The sequence below is a fragment of the Oncorhynchus tshawytscha genome, linkage group LG30, assembly GCF_018296145.1.
Source record: "Oncorhynchus tshawytscha isolate Ot180627B linkage group LG30, Otsh_v2.0, whole genome shotgun sequence".
NCBI lineage: Eukaryota > Metazoa > Chordata > Actinopteri > Salmoniformes > Salmonidae > Oncorhynchus > Oncorhynchus tshawytscha.
In genome coordinates, this window is record NC_056458.1 from 36,255,003 (window position 1) to 36,280,621 (window position 25,619).

At 41.9% G+C, this 25,619-nt stretch overlaps 1 protein-coding gene across 1 annotated transcript in view; it reads left to right on the forward strand.

The window, feature by feature from the left end:
- Positions 1-25,619, forward strand: part of LOC112228335 (CXADR-like membrane protein) — a 121,404-nt gene that overhangs the window by 76,343 nt on the left and 19,442 nt on the right. The window contains exons 2-3 of the mRNA XM_024393560.2: positions 8,208-8,365; positions 11,034-11,232. Coding sequence (XP_024249328.1) covers positions 8,208-8,365; positions 11,034-11,232 — 357 coding nt within the window. The remainder of the gene's footprint in view (positions 1-8,207; positions 8,366-11,033; positions 11,233-25,619) is intronic.

A 25,619-nucleotide genomic window follows, 5' to 3' on the forward strand; every position in this document is an offset into this window, starting at 1 on the left:
GTCAAAAGTAGTGCACTATATAGGGAATAGTGTGGAATTTGGGACGAGGACTCTGTAATCAAGAGTTGTCGGAACGTCCTGCCGGTGATGTTTATGAGGGCTCTGATTACCATAATCTAATTGGTTACGCAGATTTCTTGCTTTTGTGGGAGACCAGTGGGAGGCTTAGCTTCACTACATCATATCACGGAACCCATCTCAGTTACCTTTGAAGATGGATTTCAAGGTTGCCACTTGTCAGGTGGCTTCATTTCAACTGGTTTTCTTCTCTCAATCTTTCCCTCGATTCAGTGTGTGATGTGTGTCGTGTGTGGAATGTGGGTGTACTTCAATGTATTCACAAAGCGTCTAAGAGTAGGAGTGCTGATCTAGCCAAGGAAAAAGGTAGGAAGTCAGATGTTGGGTTTTGTATATCACTTAATTTGGTCAGTTCGTTTCACGTCTAATTGCATTGATGTGAATTTTTACAAAAAAGATGTGTGTGATGTTGTGAGGTGTTTGTGGATGTTGAGCACAAATTGGGAGTCACCCAGATGCTACTTCCCCCCTTCCCGCCAATCCATCTCGCCTTCAGGCCTATTCACTTAGAGCTGGTGGCACAGCAGGGAAAAGGTCATTATGCTTGACGTGCAGTAATTTTATGTGACACGCTAAAGTGCTTTGCCACATTATGTGCTCATCTTTCAATGTTTAAAGTCATTAATTTCTTATTCGTTACTCTCCTAACTTCCCCCTAAAAAGTGTTATAACAGGCATGAAGTTATACAGTAGGCACAGCACACCTAGTGGTGGAGGTGAGCATTACGTGCGTCACCACGCAGACTGAAACTCTGCAAAGTCCAAATGGCTTGAACTCTGGCTCGTGGCTAAAGAACTATATATTGCCCTGTTGAAGGGAACTTGGCTTAATGCAACACCGACACTCAATCTTTTTTTATCGGCAGACTAGTCTGTCAAGCAGGGGGAAGATATAAGGTGTCGCACCATCAGGTAGCAGTGTTTTCAATTTTCCAAGGCTGTCCACATGGGTTGGCCCTGAACCGTGACGATAGGCGCTAGCCACTCATACTGTATGTAGCACCAAACCCGTAAAGGGTAATGAGTGATGTATTTCAAAGCCTAGAAGCTCTGTGAACTGCCTTACACATGGGGTGTGTGTGTTTGATTGATATAGCCGCTCTCACAGGCTGTGTGTTTCACTATGCAGAAATGGCACATGCCATTGCATTTGCTTGCAGACTTACTACTAACAAAAAGTGACACACTCTTCTTCTTGTCAGTCGCATCCTATGCCATTTCCTGAGATCAGTACTGTAAGTATCACAAGAAGCTGCTGAGGGGAGGACGACTCATAATAATGGCCAGAATGGAGTGAATGGAATGGCATCAATCCCATGGAAACCATGTGATTGATGGATTTGATACCGTTCCACTTATTCCACTCATTACCACAAGCCCATCCTCCCCAATTAAGGTACCACTAACCTCCTGTGGTAAGTATACACATGGAGCTGCGTCAACTGTGTTGAATTTAAGGATGGGAGAAATATCAACGTGCGGCTAACACAGTCGGTTAGTCAGCAGTCAGACGACACTCAACCCTCATGCTTTGGGCCCACTGATGCATTCTGGGATACTTCACCCCAAACGATAGGACGAACAGAAATAATTCAAAGTGAGCTCACAGGCTGAAGTTAGCCCTCTTCTCTTTTAGTTGTCTATTTGAAGTTGCAGTGTTTCTTTACTCAGATCTGAGCATTTCTCTGTGACAGAGCCAGAGAGCACGGGTGATGTGCTGACTCGGGAGCAGCCAAGCTAGGCAGGCTAGTCAGACAAGCAGCGTGACTTTGGACAGTTTGAAAGGTATGGGGCCCAATGTGTCCCACCAGCTCCCATGCTCTCCTATAATAAGACTGGAGAGGAGGGAATTTACTGGAGCACGACTCCCCCTAGGGCATCTTCAGAGGACCCAGGTCCCTTCTCTCTCTCTCTCTCTCTCTCTCTCTCTCTCTCTCTCTCTCTGTCTCTCTCTCTCTCTATGCTGCTGCTGCTTTGAACTCTCACTCAGCCAAGCAGCTTGGGTCCTTTTGTGTTAATAATCGCATGAACACACGCACACATAAATACACTGCTCAAAAAAATAAAGGGAACACTTAAACAACACAATGTAACTCCAAGTCAATCACACTTCTGTGAAATCAAACTGTCCACTTAGGAAGCAACACTGATCGACAATAAATTTCACATGCTGTTGTGCAAATGGAATAGACAACAGGTGGAAATTATAGGCAATTAGCAAGACACCCCCAATAAAGGAGTGGTTCTGCAGGTGGTGACCAGAGACCACTTCTCAGTTCCTATGCTTCCTGGCTGATGTTTTGGTCACTTTTGAATGCTGGCGGTGCTTTCACTCTAGTGGTAGCATGAGACGGAGTCTACAACCCACACAAGTGGCTCAGGTAGTGCAGCTCATCCAGGATGGCACATCAATGCGAGCTGTGGCAAGAAGGTTTGCTGTGTCTGTCAGCGTAGTGTCCAGAGCATGGAGGCGCTACCAGGAGACAGGCCAGTACATCAGGAGACGTGGAGGAGGCCGTAGGAGGGCAACAACCCAGCAGCAGGACCGCTACCTCCACCTTTGTGCAAGGAGGAGCACTGCCAGAGCCCTGCTAATTGACCTCCAGCATGCCACAAATGTGCATGTGTCTGCTCAAACGGTCAGAAACAGACTCCATAAGGGTGGTATGAGGGTCCGACGACCACAGGTGGGTGTTGTGCTTACAGCCCAACACCGTGCAGGACGTTTTTCATTTGCCAGAGAACACCAAGATTGGCAAATTCGCCACTGGCTCCCTGTGCTCTTCACAGATGAAAGCAGTTTCACACTGAGCACATGTGACAGACGTGACAGTCTGGAGACGCCGTGGAGAACGTTCTGCTGCCTGCAACATCCTCCAGCATGACCGGTTTGGCGGTGGGTCAGTCATGGTGTGGGGTGGCATTTCTTTGGGGGGCCGCACAGCCCTCCATGTGCTCGTCAGAGGTAGCCTGACTGCCATTAGGTACCGAGATGAGATCCTCAGACCCCTTGTGAGACCATATGCTGGTGCGGTTGGCCCTGGGTTCCTCCTAATGCAAGACAATGCTAGACCTCATGGGGCTGGAGTGTGTCAGCAGTTCCTGCAAGAGGAAGGCATTGATGCTATGGACTGGCCCGCCCATTCCTCAGACCTGAATCCAATTGAGCACATCTGGGACATCATGTCTTGCTCCATCCACCAATGTCACGTTGCACCACCGACTGTCCAGGAGATGGTGGATCCTTTAGTCCAGGTCTGGGAGGAGATCCTTCAGGAGACAATCCGCCACCTCATCAGGAGCATGCCCAGGCGTTGTAGGGAGGTCATACAGGCACGTGGAGGCCACACACACTACTGAGCCTCATTTTGACTTGTTTTAAGGACATTACATCAAAGTTGGATCAGCCTGTAGTGTGGTTTTCCACTTTAATTTTGAGTGTGACTCCAAATCCAGACCTCCATGGGTTGATAAATTTGATTTCCATTGATCATTTTTGTGTGATTTTGTTGTCAGCACATTCAACTATGTAAAGAAAAAAGTATTTAATAAGAATATTTCATTCATTCAGATCTAGGATGTGTTATTTTAGTGTTCCCTTTATTTTTTTGAGCAGTGTATACACACACACACACACACATACTCCTATTTTGTATAATTGTTTTGTACTGTTTTCACCCAGACTGTCCAACAATACTAACAGTTCAAGCCAGAACATCATAGGCCATACGGTTGATCACAGTCCAAATGAGAACTGACTGAAAAAGGAGGGCAAACAATTGAAAGCGTCTGCTTTTATCCATAGCCCCGTGGTCATTTTATCCTTTACACTGTCAGCATCTGTATACTGTGCTGCTGCTGGTAAGCCTCTGGTAAGATAATATATCCTCTTGGATCCTCTCCTCGCTCTCATCTATTTTTCTCTTTTTGGCCTGCATGTCTTCTATAACATAACCGGCTTAACCTGCTCTGTTATGCCACTTTCACCCAATGATAGAGTGACCATGTATCTGGATGGCACACATGCCAGGAAAAGATCAGAGAACATTATATGGTAGTGTAATGTAATTGTGTATTTCCTTTAATCATTAAAGAATCTGTTCGTGACAGTTATTTCAGAATAACAGTTATTCACTTATTTCAGAATTTGAAATAAGTGTGATGAAAGCCAGAGACGTGTTTTTCTATCAATAGCCATCACCCAATTTATTCACTCATATGAAAGTTAAGCCACAATGAATATATTGACATTGTGAAAGAGATGTGGTTGACACAGAACAGCTCCCAAAAACAATATTTATTTTACCTTTATAGGCAAGTCAGTTAAGAACAAATTCTTATTTTCATTTACAGCCTAGGAACAGTGGGTTAACTGCCTTGTTCAGGGGCAGAACGACAGATTTTTACCTTGTCAGCTCGGGGATTCAATCTCGCAACCTTTCGGTTAGTAGTCCAACGCTCTAACCACTAAGCTAATATGAACTCACATGTCTATGTTTGCATAAAACTGGCATCAGTTTGCATTGCTTCTGCCGCAACCCACAAACATTAGTACTATGTATGAACCACAGTCAACACTGGCCTCTTCTCCACAAATCAATTAAGCATATAGAGAGACAGAGAGAGAGAGAGAGACTTCCTGAGTCCTAACTGAGCTCTCAGGTCCTCCCCTAACATGACATTAGCAAGTGCAAAGAATGACTACGCGAAACACAGTGCTTAAACAGGAACGAGTGGGGAGTGGAGACCCAATACTTTTAGCGGCAGACATTTTATTACATTCAGAAAGTGGCTGTTGCCAGGTTTGCTGGAGAAATGAATTGTATTGTAAATTGACTTTCCGCCATTTTCTCAAAGCATGCCAGTTACTACGTTAGCTACAACATAAAAATAAAAAATACAAATGATTTAGCAGACGCTCTTATCCATAACGACCCACTTACAGTTAGTGCATTCATCTTAAGGTAACTAGGTAGGACAACCACATAGAGTATCCGTCATAGTAACTACCTTTTTCCTCAATCAAGTAGCTACAGTATCAGCAAAGTCAGTGCTAGTGGTAAAGTGAGTGTTAGTTCCACGAAAGGCAATAAAGACTCAAGTCTTTCTTGAGTACAGAGGCCTAGCCTAGACTTAGCATGTCTTTCAGTAGCTTGTAAGCAAAGCTATTACCATCACAAAGAGGTCTCTTTCTCACCTACTTGTCACACCTGAGCTTCTGACTGCCACTCAATGTAATCTAATTAGGCCCATATTGAGTAATCACTAGCAATTAGCCTGTTGTATTCACTCCAACTCCTTCTAATTACATATCTTAATTACCGCTGTCATGTATCATGAATAGGGGTAAGATGGGGTGAGCTAATCGGTTAACACTCTCTAATGAGCTTTTATGCTAGTGTCGTCGAGGGCTCCTGACTTGTCAGCAATGTGAATATGTGAGGATATGTGGGAGTGGGCGATATGCAGAGGTGCTATGTCTTTAGTGTTCTTGGGGTCACGACACACAGCTTGTGGCGGAGCTGTGGCGCCAATCAAGGTGCATGGTGGGTATAAATAATTTACAGTGTCAGCGGTGGTCAGTGGATGAAGTGGGGAATTTGAAATAGGATGTGTGTGTGTGTGTGTGTGTGTGTGTGTGTGTGTGTGTGTGTGTGTGTGTGTGTGTGTGTGTGTGTGTGTGTGTGTGTGTGTGTGTGTGTGTGTGTGTGTGTGTGTGTGTGTGTGTGTGTGACTATACCAGTGTAACCAATGTAAAGTGGCCCAGGCAGAAAGAGAGAAGAGAAGCAAAGAGGTTGTCTTGATTCAGAAGTGGTGGGAGTATTTATAAGTATGCATCTGAGACTGGCTGGATTTATGGACAAGAATCAGCAAACATGAATTCACAATGTGTATCAATAAAGCAAACGCTTGAGCTGTGCTAGACAATTAAGCCTGCTTGTCGATAGCATCTTATTCAATACGACTGCAGTTATAATTACACAAGCATGAAATTAATGGACTTTTGTCCAAAAAAACTCTTCACCTAGCACTGTAAATGGTTGATATATAATATCTGACTTTACACTGAATAATGTTTTTTATTCAATTCCAAAGGATAAGACAGAAAACGTTTTGGAACGTTCATGTTCATAAAGATTTAGAACATTCTCACAAGTTCTTAATCATTACCTAATGAAAACATGTCTTCTCTAAAGGCATCTCAAATATGTTGCCTAATGTTCCACAGAGATATATATATATATATTATAAACTGGTGGTTTGAGCCCTGAATGCTGATTGGCTGACAGCCATGGTATTTTATTAACCTTTATTTAACTAGGCAAGTCAGTTAAGAACAAATTCTTATTTTCAATGACGGCCTAGGAACAGTGGGTTAACTGCCTGTTCAGGGGCAGAATGACAGACTCAGCTCGGGGATTTGAACTTGCAACATTTCAGTTACTAGTCCAGTGCTCTAACCACTAGGCTACACTGCCGCCCCAAATATCAGACCGTATACCACGGATATGACAAAACATGTATTTTTACTGCTCTAATTACGTTGGTAACCAATTTATAATAGCAATAAGGCACCTCAGGGGTTTGTGGTATGTGACCAATATACCACGGCTAAGGGCTGTATCCAGGCACTCCGCTTTGCTTAAATATATAGCAGACAATATTATTGTCTGTTGACGGACACATTTGATTGGTCTCACGTATCTCTTTGAGATGAACTGAGTCTGCAATAAATTGGGATAGAGGTTGAATCACAAATATAACCCTATTCCCTACATAGTGCACTACTTTTGACTAGAGCCCTATGACACTATATAGGGAATAGGGTGCCATTTGAGGCGCAGACAGAAACTCAACAGAAACTCAACAGAAACTCAGACGGTCAGGGACATTTGTTTTTCTTTCCTCGTTCTCTTTTTTTTTGCCATCCATTTTGATGAGACTGATCTCAGTGTAAATCCCCCCTGACACCAGTCTAATGCCAGTCTAATGCCATCCTATCCATGCCCCTTTCCACCGCCTGGCATTGTGCAGTTAATCCAGACCAAGGCCCCTGGTGTGTTGCATTGGCCATTTGTCTCTCATTGGAATGACTGCCTTGTAGACAGGCTGCAAAAGGTTTACAATGTATTTCAATGGAGACATTTACACTTCAGCTGTATGGAGACATGCTGTGGGGTTGAGGTAGATTTTATAAAGCAGAGGGCATTGGAAATAACATTGATCACCTTTTATGGAATATGCTTTTCTTTCAGGTGGTTGGCCCATCTATGATTGAGTGTGGAGTAACCACGTTTGAGAGTATCCTTGTTTGAGGAATAACCCGTCTGAGACTTGAAGACAAGTGTGAGCAGCATTGCAGATAATATCTGTACTTTATTTCAGTGCGATAATGTTATTGTTGAAGTATGCGGGTTCAATACCTAGTTAGTTACACTGTATCAAAGCACCACAAAGCTAATCTTCTCTCCACATGCTGTGTGTATAAGGCTCACTATTACCCCCAATACCTTCAATTACTTTGTTTGTGTGTGTGCATGTGTGCATGTGTTTGTTTTGTGTGTGTGTGTGTGTGTGTGTGTGTGTGTGTGTGTGTGTGTGTGTGTGTGTGTGTGTGTGTGTGTGTGTGTGTGTGTGTGTGTGTGTGTGTGTGTGTGTGTGTGTGTGTGTGTGTGTGTGTGTGTGTGTGTGTGTGTGTGTGTGTGTCAGACCTGGGTTCAAATACTATTTCAATTATTTAAATTACTTTAAGTATTCAGATATATTTTTATTTGAAAATACAAGTAGTTGTTATAATGTTTTTGGAAATACACATAGTATTTCAAATACAAATAAATACTCCCACGGATTTTAACCCTGGTCCCAGGAGTATTTGGAAATAATTACAAATATTTTCAAACAGTGAGCTATTTATAGGAAATTATTTGAAAATACTTCCAACAGAAGTAGTTAATTTCTGACACTTTATTTGAATATACTCAAATACAAGGAAAATAATAAATAATTAAATACAGGCTTTTAAGCCCAGTTCTGGCGTGTGTCTGTGTGTGTGTGTGTGTCTGTGTGTGTGTCTGCGTGTGTGTGCACGTAATGTGTCTCTAAGCTCCTTTTCCTCTCTGCCCCCACAGTTCTGCTGGGTGTGTTGACGGCATGCGCCCAGACGGAGATGAAGAGGGTTGTCGGTGACAATGCGACACTGCCCTGTCACCACCAGTTCTGGGCAGGTGACGCCCCCACACTGGACATCGAGTGGCTCCTACTCAAGCCCAGCTCCAAGCAGAGAGTGGTGAGTGACTCCCTTTGGTTATTGGCTTTGGGTGCATCTCAACAGCCTAAAGGGGCTTCCTCCCCTTGTCACATTTCCTCCATAACTAGACAGGTGAAAGCACATTCCTGGTATAGGCGTCTAAATTTCCATCACCTTGCCTGTGTTTTCAGATCAGAAGGAGAGGAGCCAACAGGAAGCAATTTCAGACTATTGAGATCGTAGAACCAGAAAGAAATTATAAATCAAATTGTATTTGTCACACGTGCCAAATACACCTTACGGTGAAATTCTTACTTACAAGCCACTAACCAACAATGCAGTTTCAGAAATAGAGTTAAGAAATTATTTACTAAATAAACAAAAGTTTTTTTTAAGTTTTTTTTTAAAGTAACACAATAAAATTACATAACAATAACAAGGCTATATACAGCATTTATATTGTTTCTTTGTACAGGACACAGACACAGCTTCTCCCCCATCATGACATAACAAACAGTACGTCACTGTCTCCAGTTCATTGAGGCCTATATGGGTCTATATAGGGACCCACTCTTCTCAATGACTAGGATTACCCCCAAAGGACTGAATCAATCGCTCATCCACTTCTCTCAACTTTGAAGATCTTTCAGCAAACTTTTTTGTTTTTAGAGTCATTCTGGTTTCACTCAACCCATTTGCACTCCTGCAAGTGGGCAGAGTTTTCATTCCATTTGGCCACTGGTCAAGCTAATATCTGAGGTACCGTCGAGCTTGTTAGACCAATATGGCCTCCTCCATTTTCCCTCCACTCTCTCCCTGCAGGTTATTGAAAGTGCTGCTACAGTTTGCCTTCGGTGAAGGATAGTTTACAAGGTCTGCTATTTATCCGCAGAAAATAAAATCGCATTCACCCACTTTACAGGCTCTGCTTGGATATCCATGGTGACGTTTAATACCTGCAATGGGGGTTATAAACTTTAAGTGCTGTGGGCTGAGAAAAATCTGCATTCTTCCCTGCATTTGTTAATTTATGAATTTCCCTACATGGTCAAGTGATGAAGTAATGTCTTGTTTTGTCTTTGGGTCTGAGATAATGTAGTGGTAGACAGTTTGTTTATATACAGTGTCTTCAGAAAGTATTCATACCCCTTTACCTTTTCCACATATTGTTTTGTTACAGCTTGATTTTTAAATTGATTCAATTGAAATGTTGTGTCACAGTCCTTCACACAATTTCCCATAATGTCAAAGTGGAATTATGTGTAACTTTATCCCGGACTTTAAAACAGTTATTTAATGGCTGTGATGGGGAAAACGGAGGATGGATAAACAACATTGTAGTTAGTCCACAATACTAACCTAAATGACAGAGTGAAAAGAAGGATGTAACGGTTTTCCTCCTCTTCTGAGGAGGAGTAGGAAAGATCAGACCAATGCGCAGCGTGGTAAGTGTCCATATTTTAATGAAATAAAACTGAACACTGAATACAAAAGAACAAGTGAAATAAATGAAAACCGAAACAGTTCTGTATGGTAAAACAGAGACACAGAAAACAACTACCCACAAATCATAATGGGAAAACAGGCTGCCTAAGTATGGTTCTCAATCAGAGACAACGATCGACAGCTGCCTCCGATTGGAAACCATACCAGGCCAAACACAGAAATACAAAACATAGAATTACACAACATAGAATGCCCACCCCAACTCATGCCCTGACCAAACTAAAACAGAGACATAAAATAGGAACTAAGGTCAGGACGTGACAAAGGAAGCCTGTAGATAATATAAATATTCCAAAACATGCATCCTGTTTGCAGTGAGGCACTAAAGTAAAACTGCAGAAATTGTGGCAAAGAAAGGAACTTTATGTCCTGAATACAAAGCCTTATGTTTGGGGCAAGCATGGTGTTGGCTGCATTATGTTATTAGTATGTTTGTCATTGGCAAGAACTAGGGAGTTTTTTTGGATAAAACTAAATGGATAAGAGCCAAGCACAGGGAAAATCCTAGAGGAAAACCTGGTTCAGTCTGCTTTCCAACAGACACTGGGAGACAATTTCACCTTACTGAGCGTGAAGAATTTTTTAAAGGATAATGTGCAAATATTGTACAATCCAGGTGTGCAAAGCTCACCTCGTATCCAGAAAGACTCACAGATTTAATCACTGCCAAAGGTGATTCTAACATGTTTTGACTCAGGGGTGAATTAGATATTTCTGTATTTAATTTTCAATATATGTGCAAAGGTTTCTAAAAGCATGTTTTCACCTTCTCGTTATATGTAGATGGATGAGAATGTTGTTTTATCCATTTTTAATTCAGACTGTAACAACACAACAAACACAACAAAATGTGTAATAAGTAAAGGGGTGTGAATACTTTCTGAAGGCATTTTAGCACAGTATGTAGTATGATCACCACATAATCACAATGATATGATATCTGTGTTTACAATGATTGACAATGGTCAATAGCATACCTCGTTCATTCCCCCTAAGTAATGCATATGTGCGTGTACTGTATCAATGTGCGTGTCACCTACACATATCCACAACCCTTCTCCAGATAACCATGGGTACAGAACCACCATTTCCACTTTCCTACACAAGTCCTGCTATGCACAGCCAGAACCTCTAACCCTAACTCTTATCTCTCTGTACCTCATTCCCTCCCTCCTTGCCACCTTCCCTGCCTCCCCGCCAGGTGATCACCTACTTCGCGGGCCGGGTGTACGACCCCAACGAGGCGGAGGCGGGCCGGCTGTCCTTAGCCGGGGACTACCTCAAGGGGGACGCCTCCCTGCTGATCAGTGACCTTAGCCTGGGCGACTCGGGCGAGTACAGCTGCAAGGTGAAGAATGGGGGGAAGTACCAATGGAGCACGATCAACCTCATAGTACAGGGTAAGTCCTAATGAAGCCCGGCCATTCTCATAGTTCTTGGTAAGTACGAATGGAGCACGGTCAACCTCATAGTAAGTCCTAGACCCACTGTGTATTTTTGGGGATTTTTCACACAATCAAAACGAAAATGCACAGCAACAAACAAAACAGAAACAAATTAAAACATTCACCACCATATAAGGTTTTGGATGATCAATTCAAAACAAACAGAAAAAACCCTCAGGGAATTGGGTTTGGTTGGGCTAACACCGAATTCACTGCAATACAGTATCATTCTTAGGTCCCTTGAGAAGGGATGCTGTACAGGTGGGCATCTAGTAAGACATTCAAGAGATCAAGAGATGTTCCCGCCACTGCTTGGCTGCAAGGTTTCACTGGTATATGAAATGTCTAACATTGTTTAACCTTTTGCTAAACTGGACTAAATCAGGGTCCCACAGAGTGTTTCTTCATAGTCTTAACATCTACTTTGAAACAAATGTATACACCTCACACACATGGTTATGGGCTTAAAAAGAGAAGACACCTGTACCATGTCAGATATAGAGTTGAAATGCATTACATGTTTTGTTTTGATTCACAATAATACACTTTATACACATCACAAAAGACAGAAATATAAGAAAACCGTTTGACATAGAAACAACACATTTTCTGCGTGAAAATAAAGTGTATTAATTATGAAATTATGAATAACATTCCACCCATGAGGCCACTAGGTCATTTGACTGCAGGAAAGGCATACATGCTAATGTGGTGGATAGAAATGATTTAGGAGATACTATCCTTTCTCCCTTCATACTGTGGTTGACTGACAATGACCACACAAACACTGTTGGTGAGATGTTTGAATCACTACCTAACTATCCTGTTGGTGTCACTGAAGGATACGATGGCAGTTACTTGTCACGTACTTGTGAAAGTGAAAATGAACTCCAAAGGGTAGACAATGGACCACTGCCACATGTTGCTACCGATCCAAATCTGTGCATAAGAGATAAAAGCGTAAGTAGCACCTGTGACACTGTGATACAGCATCTAGCTGTGTATGGCTCTGATATAGCGCTCTCTCCAGCCTGCCCTCCCCTCCCACGGTCTCCCACAGTAAGACGTGAAGAGAGTGCACCACACATTTATGCATACATTTGTACAAATTGGCCCGCAGCTTTGAAACGCCACTTTCGATTTTTTGTGAGAAAAACATTAGCTTTCGCCTTCTTCAACGGTAAGATAAGAGGATGGGGGATTGGGGTTGTGGCGCGGTGGGAAGTGGAACTGACACAGAAACAAGATGGAGGGCCCCACCTCCTCCTCCCCCTTCTCCTCAGCCCCCCCTCCCCCCTAATTGCATCCTGGTTAGAATTCACCCTACTCAGCAAAATGAAGAGAGATCAGGGGAAGAGGTCCATGAGAGGGAGGTGGATGGTGGGGATGTTTTGGAGATGTGTCTAAGGAGTTACTAACAGGGCCCAAATGGCCTAAGCAGGCATTGTTGTATTTATCTCACTTATACAGTGCATTCGGAAAGTATTCAGACTCCTTGACTTTTTCCACATTTTGTTACGTTACAGCCTTATTCTAAAATTAATTCAATTTGTTTTTTTTACTCATCAATCTACACACAGTACCCCATAATGACGAAGCAAAAACAGGTTTTTAGTAAATGTTGCACATTTATTAAACATAAAAAACAGAAATACCTTATTTACTTAAGTATTCAGACCCTTTGCTATGAGACTCGAAATGGAGCTCAGGTGCATCCTGTTTCCATTGATATCAATGTGGTTTTCTGCAGGAATGACCACAGTTACAAAGTACCAAAAATACAACAGAACCACTGCTAGTTGGTCTATCTAGTAGGAGATTCTGTAGGAGATTAGGAGATTCTGTGACTTGTTAATGATGCACCAGTCAACTTGGTCATTATTGCTCGTTTCATATTAGTAGATGACTTTATACTGCTGTAAGCACTCAGTGATGACAGACATATTTATTTTATTTTATTTAAACAGGAAGGGCTCATTGAGATTTGAAATATTTTTTTCAAGAGCGTCCTGGTGTAACGGCTGATTTCTTCCTCTGAAGAGGTGTAGCAAGGATCGGACCAAGATGCGGCGTGGTAAGTGTCCATGGTTGTTTATTTAAAAACATAAACTGAACACTATGAATACAAAAACCGTGAACAAACCAAAACAGTACCGTGTGGCGACAAACACAGACACGGAAACAAACACCCACAAACAAACAGTGAAACCCAGGCTACCTAAGTATGATTCTCAATCAGAGACAACTAACGACACCTGCCTCTGATTGAGAACCATACTAGGCCGAAACATAGAAATCCCATAATCATAGAAAAACAAACATGGACTGCCCACCTCAACTCACGCCCTGACCATACTAAATAACGACAAAACAAAGGAAATAAAGGTCAGAATGTGACCTATCTTGGCTCCGAAAGACTTACACTTGACAATCTCTGCCTCAGTATAGCATGAACAACTGTATCAAAAGCTTTAGAGAGATCAATAAAAAGTGAGAGTCAGTGCTGTTTTTTATCAATGGCTTCAGTGATATAATTTAAAACCTTCATGGCTGCTGTAATTGTGCTATGCTTCTTCCTGAAACCCGATTGGTACATTGATAAAGTAGAGTTAGTATATAAAAACTATTTTAGCTGTTCACTCACAAGGGTTTCAAGTATTTTCACCAGGGGTGATAGCTTTGAGATTGGTCTATAATTATTTAAAAGAGTTGGATCTCCCCCTTTTAAAAGTGGTAGGACAAATGCGGATTTCCAGATCTTTGGAATTTCTTTACATTCCAGGGTTAGATTGAACAGATATGTAAGTGGTTCAGCTATGAAATCAGCTGCCAGATTTAAAAAGCAGGGATCCAGAAGATCAGGACCTGCAGGCTTTCTCTGATCTAAGGATTTCAGGGCTTTATGTACCTCCTGCACTGAGAATGACAAAAAGCAAAAAGTTTGACCAGCTCTCGCTGGTTCATCCACACAGGGTTGTACAGAGACAGAGGACACTGAATCAAACAGCCTACCAGATGATTGAAACAATTCAGCATTTCAGTTTTGTCATATACAGCAACAAAGTCCTTCAATACACATAACGGTAATTCATTAACATTACTGTTTCCAGACATAGACTTAATAGCCTTCCACAACTTTCTAGGGTCATTCAGGTTATAAGTGCTAACAGACATAAAATATTCAGACTGGGCCTTCCTGAGAAGAAAAGAACACTTGTTTCGTTACTGCCTAAAAAGAAGCCAATCAGTATCAGAACATGATTTCCTTGCTTTGCCCAGGCTAGATTACGGTCATGAATAATACAAGACAGCTCAGAAGAAAACCATGGATTATCCCGCCCTTTAACCCTGAACCTGAGGAATGGGGCATGTTTGTTTACTATTTGGAGAGTACCATCATGAAATAATTTCCAGGCAGTTTCCACATCAGGAATAAGCTCAATCTTGTTCCAGTCAACATAAAACAAATCATGAAAGAAACCATTATTCTCTGGTCAAGTATATTGTACACCCATCCATGATACCACAGGCAGTGAATCTAAAGTAGTAGACTCCTCTCACTTGTGTAGTTAAGATACCTGCATGACAAACATATTATATTATATATTCTTTCTTATGTATATATACACTGAACAAAAATATAAATGCAACGTGCAACAATTTCAATGATTCTACTGAGTTACAGTTCGCATAAGGAAATCAGTCAATTGAAATAAATACATTCGGCCCTAATCTATGGATTTCACATGACTGGGCAGGAACGCAGCCGTGAGTGGGACTGGTAGGGCATAGGCTCGCCCACTTGGGAACCAGGCCCAGCCAATCAGAAGTTTTCCCCCAGAAAAGGGCTTTATTACAGACAGAAATACTCTGTTTCATCAGCTGTCCGGGTGACTGGTCTCAGATGATCCCGCAGTTGAATAAAGCCGGATGTGAAGGTCCTAGGCTGGCGTAGTTACATGTGGTCTGCGGTTATTGAGACTGGTTTGACATTCTGCCAAATTCTCCAAAATGAACATTCATTTCTCTGGCAACAGCGCTGGTGGACATTCCTTCAGTCTGCATGCCAAATGTTCACTGACAGGGATGTACACAAAATTTGAGAGAAATAGGTTTTTTGTGGGTATAGAAAAATTCTGGGATCTTTAATTTCAGCTCATGAAACATCTGACCAACCCTTTACATGTTGCGTTTATATTTAAGAAATAGTCACCAAATATTTGCAAAGAATACACAATGCAGTAGTATCTGTAATGTTGATGTAAGCCTTGTCGATGTTTGTGAAGACTCTGCTGTAGGTCAGAGTAGTATCACTGCTGATGGGTCCTACAGTAGCAGTCAGAGCAGTGGAGAACGCTACCTTTGGTCAGTCTTTAAATATGGGAGAGCAATTACAATTATCAAGTAAACATATTATTATTGCATATATTTTATCTTATCATATGCTGCAAAATCACACATTTTTTATTCAGCAACTTTGGTTTGAGAACATTTTTATGTTATATTCTACTTTGTTTTAATAGCATACAGACAACCATTTGGGACATAACCTGTATTCTCTCTCTTCAGTTCCTCTACCTCTTTCTCAGTGGTTGTCAGTCTGGCCTCCATGGTTGGAAGCTCTGCTGCTAGTCCTGGAATTGTATTATTAAAAACCAATAAGAATATGAGATATGTTTCGCTATCTGCTGGTCCACATAACACTATCTCAAAGCTAACATACAGTATGTACATTATGTACTACAACCTGTGTTCTCTCTTTCCAGTTCCTCCACTGATTGTCAGTCTGGTGTCACATTACTGACCTTAGTTCCTTTTGTATGTCTCTATTTTAGTTTGGTCAGGGCGTGAGTTGGGATGTGCATTCTATGTTTTGTATTTCTGGTTTTGGCCTGGTATGGTTCCCAATCAGAGGCAGCTGTCAATCGTTGTCGCTGATTGAGAACCATACTTAGGCAGCCTGTTTTCCCACTATGGGTTGTGGGTAGTTGTTTTCTGTCTTTGTTTTAGTTACCAGCCGGAACTGTTTCGGTTATTCTTTTTGTTACTTTGTGTTTTAGTGTTCAGTGCTATTGAATAAAATGACGAACACTTACCACGCTGCATATTGGTCCGATCCTTCATACTCCTCCTCAGAAGAGGAGGAAAACCGTTACATCTGGTCTCACTGGCTGTCAGATCTGCTGCTTGTGCTACACATGTTGAAATAAGTAAAAACAAAGGATAAACAATGTTACTACTAATTTGACAGCTTTATTTACTGGCTTCAGGTTGTCTGTCTCTTGTAGAAGGTTGTCAGGTTGTCTGTCTCTTGTAGAAGGTTGTCAGGTTGTCTGTCTCTTGTAGAAGGTTGTCAGGTTGTCTGTCTCTTGTAGAAGGTTGTCAGGTTGTTTGTCTCTTGTAGAAGGTTGTCAGGTTGTATGTCTCTTGTAGAAGGTTGTCAGGTTGTTTGTCTCTTGTAGAAGGTTGTCAGGTTGTCTGTCTTTTGTAGAAGGTTGTCAGGTTGTTTGTCTCTTGTAGAAGGTTGTCAGGTTGTCTGTCTCTTGTAGAAGGTTGTCAGGTTGTTTGTCTCTTGTAGAAGGTTGTCAGGGTGTTTGTCTCTTGTAGAAGGTTGTCAGGTTGTTTGTCTCTTGTAGAAGGTTGTCAGGTTGTCTGTCTCTTGTAGAAGGTTGTCAGGTTGTCTGTCTCTTGTAGAAGGTTGTCAGGTTGTCTGTCTCTTGTAGAAGGTTGTCAGGTTGTCTGTCTCTTGTAGAAGGTTGTCAGGTTGTCTGTCTCTTGTAGAAGGTTGTCAGGTTGTTTGTCTCTTGTAGAAGGTTGTCAGGGTGTTTGTCTCTTGTAGAAGGTTGTCAGGGTGTTTGTCTCTTGTAGAAGGTTGTCAGGGTGTTTGTCTCTTGTAGAAGGTTGTCAGGGTGTTTGTCTCTTGTAGAAGGTTGTCAGGTTGTTTGTCTCTTGTAGAAGGTTGTCAGGGTGTTTGTCTCTTGTAGAAGGTTGTCAGGGTGTTTGTCTCTTGTAGAAGGTTGTCAGGGTGTTTGTCTCTTGTAGAAGGTTGTCAGGTTGTTTGTCTCTTGTAGAAGGTTGTCAGGGTGTTTGTCTCTTGTAGAAGGTTGTCAGGTTGTTTGTCTCTTGTAGAAGGTTGTCAGGTTGTTTGTCTCTTGTAGAAGGTTGTCAGGGTGTTTGTCTCTTGTAGAAGGTTGTCAGGTTGTTTGTCTCTTGTAGAAGGTTGTCAGGGTGTTTGTCTCTTGTAGAAGGTTGTCAGGTTGTTTGTCTCTTGTAGAAGGTTGTCAGGTTGTTTGTCTCTTGTAGAAGGTTGTCAGGTTGTTTGTCTCTTGTAGAAGGTTGTCAGGTTGTTTGTCTCTTGTAGAAGGTTGTCAGGGTGTTTGTCTCTTGTAGAAGGTTGTCAGGTTGTTTGTCTCTTGTAGAAGGTTGTCAGGTTGTTTGTCTCTTGTAGAAGGTTGTCAGGTTGTCTGTCTCTTGTAGAAGGTTGTCAGGTTGTCTGTCTCTTGTAGAAGGTTGTCAGGTTGTTTGTCTCTTGTAGAAGGTTGTCAGGGTGTTTGTCTCTTGTAGAAGGTTGTCAGGGTGTTTGTCTCTTGTAGAAGGTTGTCAGGGTGTTTGTCTCTTGTAGAAGGTTGTCAGGGTGTTTGTCTCTTGTAGAAGGTTGTCAGGTTGTTTGTCTCTTGTAGAAGGTTGTCAGGGTGTTTGTCTCTTGTAGAAGGTTGTCAGGGTGTTTGTCTCTTGTAGAAGGTTGTCAGGGTGTTTGTCTCTTGTAGAAGGTTGTCAGGTTGTTTGTCTCTTGTAGAAGGTTGTCAGGTTGCTTGTCTCTTGTAGAAGGTTGTCAGGGTGTTTGTCTCTTGTAGAAGGTTGTCAGGTTGTTTGTCTCTTGTAGAAGGTTGTCAGGGTGTTTGTCTCTTGTAGAAGGTTGTCAGGGTGTTTGTCTCTTGTAGAAGGTTGTCAGGGTGTTTGTCTCTTGTAGAAGGTTGTCAGGTTGTTTGTCTCTTGTAGAAGGTTGTCAGGTTGTTTGTCTCTTGTAGAAGGTTGTCAGGGTGTTTGTCTCTTGTAGAAGGTTGTCAGGTTGTCTGTCTCTTGTAGAAGGTTGTCAGGTTGTTTGTCTCTTGTAGAAGGTTGTCAGGGTGTTTGTCTCTTGTAGAAGGTTGTCAGGTTGTTTGTCTCTTGTAGAAGGTTGTCAGGTTGTCTGTCTCTTGTAGAAGGTTGTCAGGTTGTCTGTCTCTTGTAGAAGGTTGTCAGGTTGTCTGTCTCTTGTAGAAGGTTGTCAGGTTGTCTGTCTCTTGTAGAAGGTTGTCAGGTTGTCTGTGTCTTGTAGAAGGTTGTCAGGTTGTTTGTCTCTTGTAGAAGGTTGTCAGGGTGTTTGTCTCTTGTAGAAGGTTGTCAGGGTGTTTGTCTCTTGTAGAAGGTTGTCAGGGTGTTTGTCTCTTGTAGAAGGTTGTCAGGGTGTTTGTCTCTTGTAGAAGGTTGTCAGGTTGTTTGTCTCTTGTAGAAGGTTGTCAGGGTGTTTGTCTCTTGTAGAAGGTTGTCAGGGTGTTTGTCTCTTGTAGAAGGTTGTCAGGGTGTTTGTCTCTTGTAGAAGGTTGTCAGGGTGTTTGTCTCTTGTAGAAGGTTGTCAGGTTGTTTGTCTCTTGTAGAAGGTTGTCAGGGTGTTTGTCTCTTGTAGAAGGTTGTCAGGTTGTTTGTCTCTTGTAGAAGGTTGTCAGGTTGTTTGTCTCTTGTAGAAGGTTGTCAGGGTGTTTGTCTCTTGTAGAAGGTTGTCAGGTTGTTTGTCTCTTGTAGAAGGTTGTCAGGGTGTTTGTCTCTTGTAGAAGGTTGTCAGGTTGTTTGTCTCTTGTAGAAGGTTGTCAGGTTGTTTGTCTCTTGTAGAAGGTTGTCAGGTTGTTTGTCTCTTGTAGAAGGTTGTCAGGTTGTTTGTCTCTTGTAGAAGGTTGTCAGGGTGTTTGTCTCTTGTAGAAGGTTGTCAGGTTGTTTGTCTCTTGTAGAAGGTTGTCAGGTTGTTTGTCTCTTGTAGAAGGTTGTCAGGTTGTCTGTCTCTTGTAGAAGGTTGTCAGGTTGTCTGTCTCTTGTAGAAGGTTGTCAGGTTGTTTGTCTCTTGTAGAAGGTTGTCAGGGTGTTTGTCTCTTGTAGAAGGTTGTCAGGGTGTTTGTCTCTTGTAGAAGGTTGTCAGGGTGTTTGTCTCTTGTAGAAGGTTGTCAGGGTGTTTGTCTCTTGTAGAAGGTTGTCAGGTTGTTTGTCTCTTGTAGAAGGTTGTCAGGGTGTTTGTCTCTTGTAGAAGGTTGTCAGGGTGTTTGTCTCTTGTAGAAGGTTGTCAGGGTGTTTGTCTCTTGTAGAAGGTTGTCAGGGTGTTTGTCTCTTGTAGAAGGTTGTCAGGTTGTTTGTCTCTTGTAGAAGGTTGTCAGGTTGTTTGTCTCTTGTAGAAGGTTGTCAGGTTGTTTGTCTCTTGTAGAAGGTTGTCAGGTTGTTTGTCTCTTGTAGAAGGTTGTCAGGGTGTTTGTCTCTTGTAGAAGGTTGTCAGGTTGTTTGTCTCTTGTAGAAGGTTGTCAGGTTGTTTGTCTCTTGTAGAAGGTTGTCAGGTTGTCTGTCTCTTGTAGAAGGTTGTCAGGTTGTCTGTCTCTTGTAGAAGGTTGTCAGGTTGTTTGTCTCTTGTAGAAGGTTGTCAGGGTGTTTGTCTCTTGTAGAAGGTTGTCAGGGTGTTTGTCTCTTGTAGAAGGTTGTCAGGGTGTTTGTCTCTTGTAGAAGGTTGTCAGGGTGTTTGTCTCTTGTAGAAGGTTGTCAGGTTGTTTGTCTCTTGTAGAAGGTTGTCAGGGTGTTTGTCTCTTGTAGAAGGTTGTCAGGGTGTTTGTCTCTTGTAGAAGGTTGTCAGGGTGTTTGTCTCTTGTAGAAGGTTGTCAGGTTGTTTGTCTCTTGTAGAAGGTTGTCAGGTTGTTTGTCTCTTGTAGAAGGTTGTCAGGGTGTTTGTCTCTTGTAGAAGGTTGTCAGGTTGTTTGTCTCTTGTAGAAGGTTGTCAGGGTGTTTGTCTCTTGTAGAAGGTTGTCAGGTTGTTTGTCTCTTGTAGAAGGTTGTCAGGTTGTTTGTCTCTTGTAGAAGGTTGTCAGGTTGTTTGTCTCTTGTAGAAGGTTGTCAGGTTGTTTGTCTCTTGTAGAAGGTTGTCAGGTTGTTTGTCTCTTGTAGAAGGTTGTCAGGGTGTTTGTCTCTTGTAGAAGGTTGTCAGGTTGTTTGTCTCTTGTAGAAGGTTGTCAGGTTGTTTGTCTCTTGTAGAAGGTTGTCAGGTTGTTTGTCTCTTGTAGAAGGTTGTCAGGTTGTTTGTCTCTTGTAGAAGGTTGTCAGGGTGTCTGTCTCTTGTAGAAGGTTGTCAGGTTGTTTGTCTCTTGTAGAAGGTTGTCAGGTTGTTTGTCTCTTGTAGAAGGTTGTCAGGTTGTTTGTCTCTTGTAGAAGGTTGTCAGGTTGTTTGTCTCTTGTAGAAGGTTGTCAGGTTGTTTGTCTCTTGTAGAAGGTTGTCAGGTTGTTTGTCTCTTGTAGAAGGTTGTCAGGGTGTTTGTCTCTTGTAGAAGGTTGTCAGGTTGTTTGTCTCTTGTAGAAGGTTGTCAGGTTGTTTGTCTCTTGTAGAAGGTTGTCAGGTTGTTTGTCTCTTGTAGAAGGTTGTCAGGGTGTCTGTCTCTTGTAGAAGGTTGTCAGGTTGTTTGTCTCTTGTAGAAGGTTGTCAGGTTGTTTGTCTCTTGTAGAAGGTTGTCAGGGTGTTTGTCTCTTGTAGAAGGTTGTCAGGGTGTTTGTCTCTTGTAGAAGGTTGTCAGGTTGTTTGTCTCTTGTAGAAGGTTGTCAGGTTGTTTGTCTCTTGTAGAAGGTTGTCAGGTTGTTTGTCTCTTGTAGAAGGTTGTCAGGTTGTTTGTCTCTTGTAGAAGGTTGTCAGGGTGTTTGTCTCTTGTAGAAGGTTGTCAGGTTTTCTGTCTCTTGTAGAAGGTTGTCAGGTTGTTTGTCTCTTGTAGAAGGTTGTCAGGTTGTTTGTCTCTTGTAGAAGGTTGTCAGGTTGTTTGTCTCTTGTAGAAGGTTGTCAGGTTGTTTGTCTCTTGTAGAAGGTTGTCAGGTTTTCTGTCTCTTGTTCCTCTCATCTATCTGTCTTCAATGGCTAAAATAACATAAATTCACTACCTGTTGGAGTTACCTTCATTTTCCTCCTGTTCTTCCTTCATCTGGTTCCTTGGGAACTGTAGTTCAGTCTTGGTGACACTCAGCTCCACTTTCAGATCAACCGCCTGGATTTCACTGGTCTTCAGTCTGGCCTCTATGTTCCTCAGTTCCACTCTCTGTTCCACCATGATGGTTCCCAGGTTGTGCATCACATCTCTCAGGTGTTTCAGTTCAGTCCTGATTAGAGGTCGACCGATTATGATTTTTCAACGCCGATACTGATTATTGGAGGACCAAAAATAATGACAATTACAACAATACTGAATGAACACTTATTTTAACTTAATATAATACATCAATAAAAATCAATTTAGCCTCAAATAATGAAACATGTTCAATTTGGTTTAAATAATGCAAAAACAAAGTGTTGGAGAAGTAAAAGTGCAATATGTGCCATGTAAAAAAGCTAACGTTTGAGTTCCTTGCTCAGAACATGAGCACATATGAAAGTTGGTGGTTCCTTTTAACATGAGACTTCAATATTCCAAGGTAAGAGGTTTTAGGTTATAGTTAATATAGTATTTATAGGACTATTTCTCTCTATACCATTTGTATTTCATATACCTTTGACTATTGGATGTTCTTATAGGCACTATAGTATTGCCAGTGTAACAGTATAGCTTCCGTCCCTCTCCTCGCCCCTACCTGGGCTCGAACCAGGACCACATCGACAACAGCCACACTCGAAGCAGCGTTACCCATCGCTCCACAAAAGCTGCGGCCCTTGCAGAGCAAGGGGAATAACTACCCCAAGTCTCATAGCGAGTGACGTTTGAAACAATATTAGCGCACACCCCGCTAACTAGCTAGCCATTTCACATCGGTTACACCAGCCATTAGGCTGATAGGCTTGAAGTCATAAACAGCGCTGTGCTTGCGAAGAACTGCTGGCAAAACGCACGAAAGTGCTGTTTGAATGAATGCTTACAAGCCTGCTGCTGCCTACCATCTCTCAGTCAGACTGCTCTATCAAATCATAGACTTAATTATAACATAACACACAGAAATACGAGCGTTTGGTCATTGATATGGTCGAATCCGGAAACTATCAATTCGAAAAACAAAATGTTTTATTTCAGTGAAATACAGAACCGTTCGGTATTTTATCTAACGGGTGGCATCCCTAAGTCTAAATATTCTTGTTACATTGCACAACCTTCAATGTTATGTCATAATTACGTACAATTCTGGCAAATTAGTTCGCAATGAGCCAGGCTGCCCAAACTGTTGCATATACCCTGACTCTGCGTGCAATGAACGCAAGAGAAGTGACAATTTCACCTGGTTAATATTGTCTGCTAACCTAGATTTCTTTTAGCTAAACATGTTGATCCCCCCCCCCCCTTTGCTGCTATAACAGTCTCCACTCTTCGGGTAAGACTTTCCATTAGATGTTGGAACATGCTGCGGAGACTTGCTTACGTTCACCCACAAGAGCATTAATGAGGTCGGCACTGATGTTGAGCGATTAGGCCTGGCTTGCAGTCGGCATTTCAATTCATCTAAAAGGTGTTCAATTGGGTTGAGGTCAGGGCTCTGTGCAGGCCAGTCAAGTTCTTACACACCGATCTCAACAAATCACTTCTGTATGAACCTTGATTTGTGCACAGGGGCATTGTCATGCTGAAAAAAGGAAGGGCCTTCCCCAATCTGTTGCCACAAAGTTGAAAGCACAGAATCATCTAGAATGTCATTGTATGCTGTAGCGTTAAGACTTCCCTTCCCTGCAATTAAGGGGCTTAGCCCAAACCATGAAAACAGCCCCAGACAATTATTCCCCCTCCACCAAACTTTACAGTTGGCACTATGCATTTGGCCAGGTACTATTCTCCTAGCATCCGCCAAACCCAGATTAGTCCGTCAGACTACCACGATGAAGCATGATTCATCACTTCAGAGAACGCATTTCCACTTCTCCAGAATTTAATGGCGGCTAGCTCTACACCATTCCAGACCATGCTTGGCATTGCGCATGGTGATCTTAGGCTTGTGTGTGGCTGCTTGGCCATGGAAACCCATTTCATGAAGCTCCCGACGAACAGTTTTTCTGCTGACGTTGCTTCCAGAGGCAGTTTGGAACTCAGTAGTGAGTGTTGCAACCGAGGACAGACGATTTTTACTCACTATGTGCGTCAGCCCTCGGCTTTCCTGTTCTGTGAGCTTGTGTGGCCTACCACTTTGCGGGTGAGTTGTTGTTGCTCCTAGACACATTAACAGCACTTACAGTTGACCGGAGCAGCTCTAGCAGGGCAGAAATTTGATATATTGACTTGTTCCAAAGGTGGCATCCTATGATGGTGGCACGTTGAAAGTCACTGAGCTCTTCAGTAAGGCCATTCTACTGCCAATGTTTGTCTATAGAGATTACATGGCTGTGTGCTCGATTTTTATACACCTGTCAGTAACGGGTGTGGTTGAAATGTCCGAATCCACTCATTTGAAGGGCTATCCGCATACTTTTGTATTTATAGTATACCATTTTACTGGGCTATTGATATTGGAGATGTATTGGAACTGAAAAGAAGTACGCATTTTAAATAACTGAATGGCTAACACTTAATTACTTTCACTGTCAGCAATGTATATGGACAAGATACTGTATGGTGGATTTTATATAGATTTTTGGAGGAATACAGTGTCTGTATGTATTGATATCTGGTTATATAAAGTTGTTACAATATATAAATCTGGAAGCACATAGAAAGGACAGAGACATTGTCAAATTGTTATGTATTTATTAGTGGAAATAAATATGTTTGGTCTCTCATCCACACATTTAAGCACTGTTGAAAATAACATAATTTATGTCAGAAAACTCATCAGTATCCAGTTGAACATTCTGGAGCGGTCTCCCAGACATACATTAAATGGAAATTGTCACCAATTTTCAACCTCATATTCATCATCTCCAGCACCAACCCAACATCAAATGTGAAAACGTTGGTTTTCTATGTTTTGTATTAAACAAATGTAGACGGAAAAAAAGTGTTTCCAATGACATCATCCAGTGGGCATTATGTCATCCCTTTAAACCTAGTCTTGTACTAAATTACCCTTTTAAACTGCACTAATAAAAATGGAATTTCTCAAACATGGTTTAAATGTGTATGTGTGCTTGATCAAGTTTGTTCATAGGGAGATATGTTGTGAAGTTATTGTGAGAGAACCGGTGTACCAAAAATACAACAGAACCACTGGTTAATGTACATACAGATCTAGTCTAGAGACTTAACATGCTGGTTGGTCTATCTAGTAGGAGATTCTATGACCCCAGACTTGTCAGTGATGCACCAGTCAACTCGGTCATTATTGCTAATTTGATATTGGTAGATTACTTTATACTGCTGTAAGCATTCAGTAAGCACTATATGTCTGTCATTAATGAATGTTTTTAATGATTCTGTATGACGGCCTTATTCATACAGTTTTGTTGAATAGGAAATACATAATATCACATTTTATCATATTTGTACTGTGAACTTGAGCTGGTGTCCTCAAAAGTGGCTACACTAGACTTTACATCTAAGAGGATCTATTTAGCCTGGTTTGTAATTGGTTTCTGAAGAGCATAATTGTAACAACATACTGTTATAGAATTTTTTGTATTCTCACCTGCTTTATGCCTTTTCAGTTCCTCCACCTCTCTCTCACTGTCTGTCTCCATTACATTAGTCTTAATTGGATCAAAACCACTAAGTCTACTATTAAGATTCAGGATAGCTACAATACCTGAATTTTCTCCCTTCAGCCCCTCCACCTCTTTCTCACTGTGTGGTCCCAACAGTTGACAGCTCTGCTGCTTGTGCTGTAATTGTATCAACAATAACCAATAATATGATATGTTTGGCATTCTTCTGGTCCATATAACCCTATCTCAAAGCTAACATACAGTATGTACATTATGTAATTGTGTTCTTTCTCACTGATTTTCAGTCTGGTCTCACTGGTTGTCAGTCTCATCTCACTGGTTGTCAGTCTGGTCTCACTGATTTTCAGTCTGGTCTCACTGGTTGTCAGTCTCATCTCACTGGTTGTCAGTCTGGTCTCACTGGTTGTAAGTCTGGTCCCCATGGCTAAAATAACATTCAGTCAGTATTATGATATATGACTGACTTTGTATGGTACACTTCATAATGTACATAATGGGTATAATT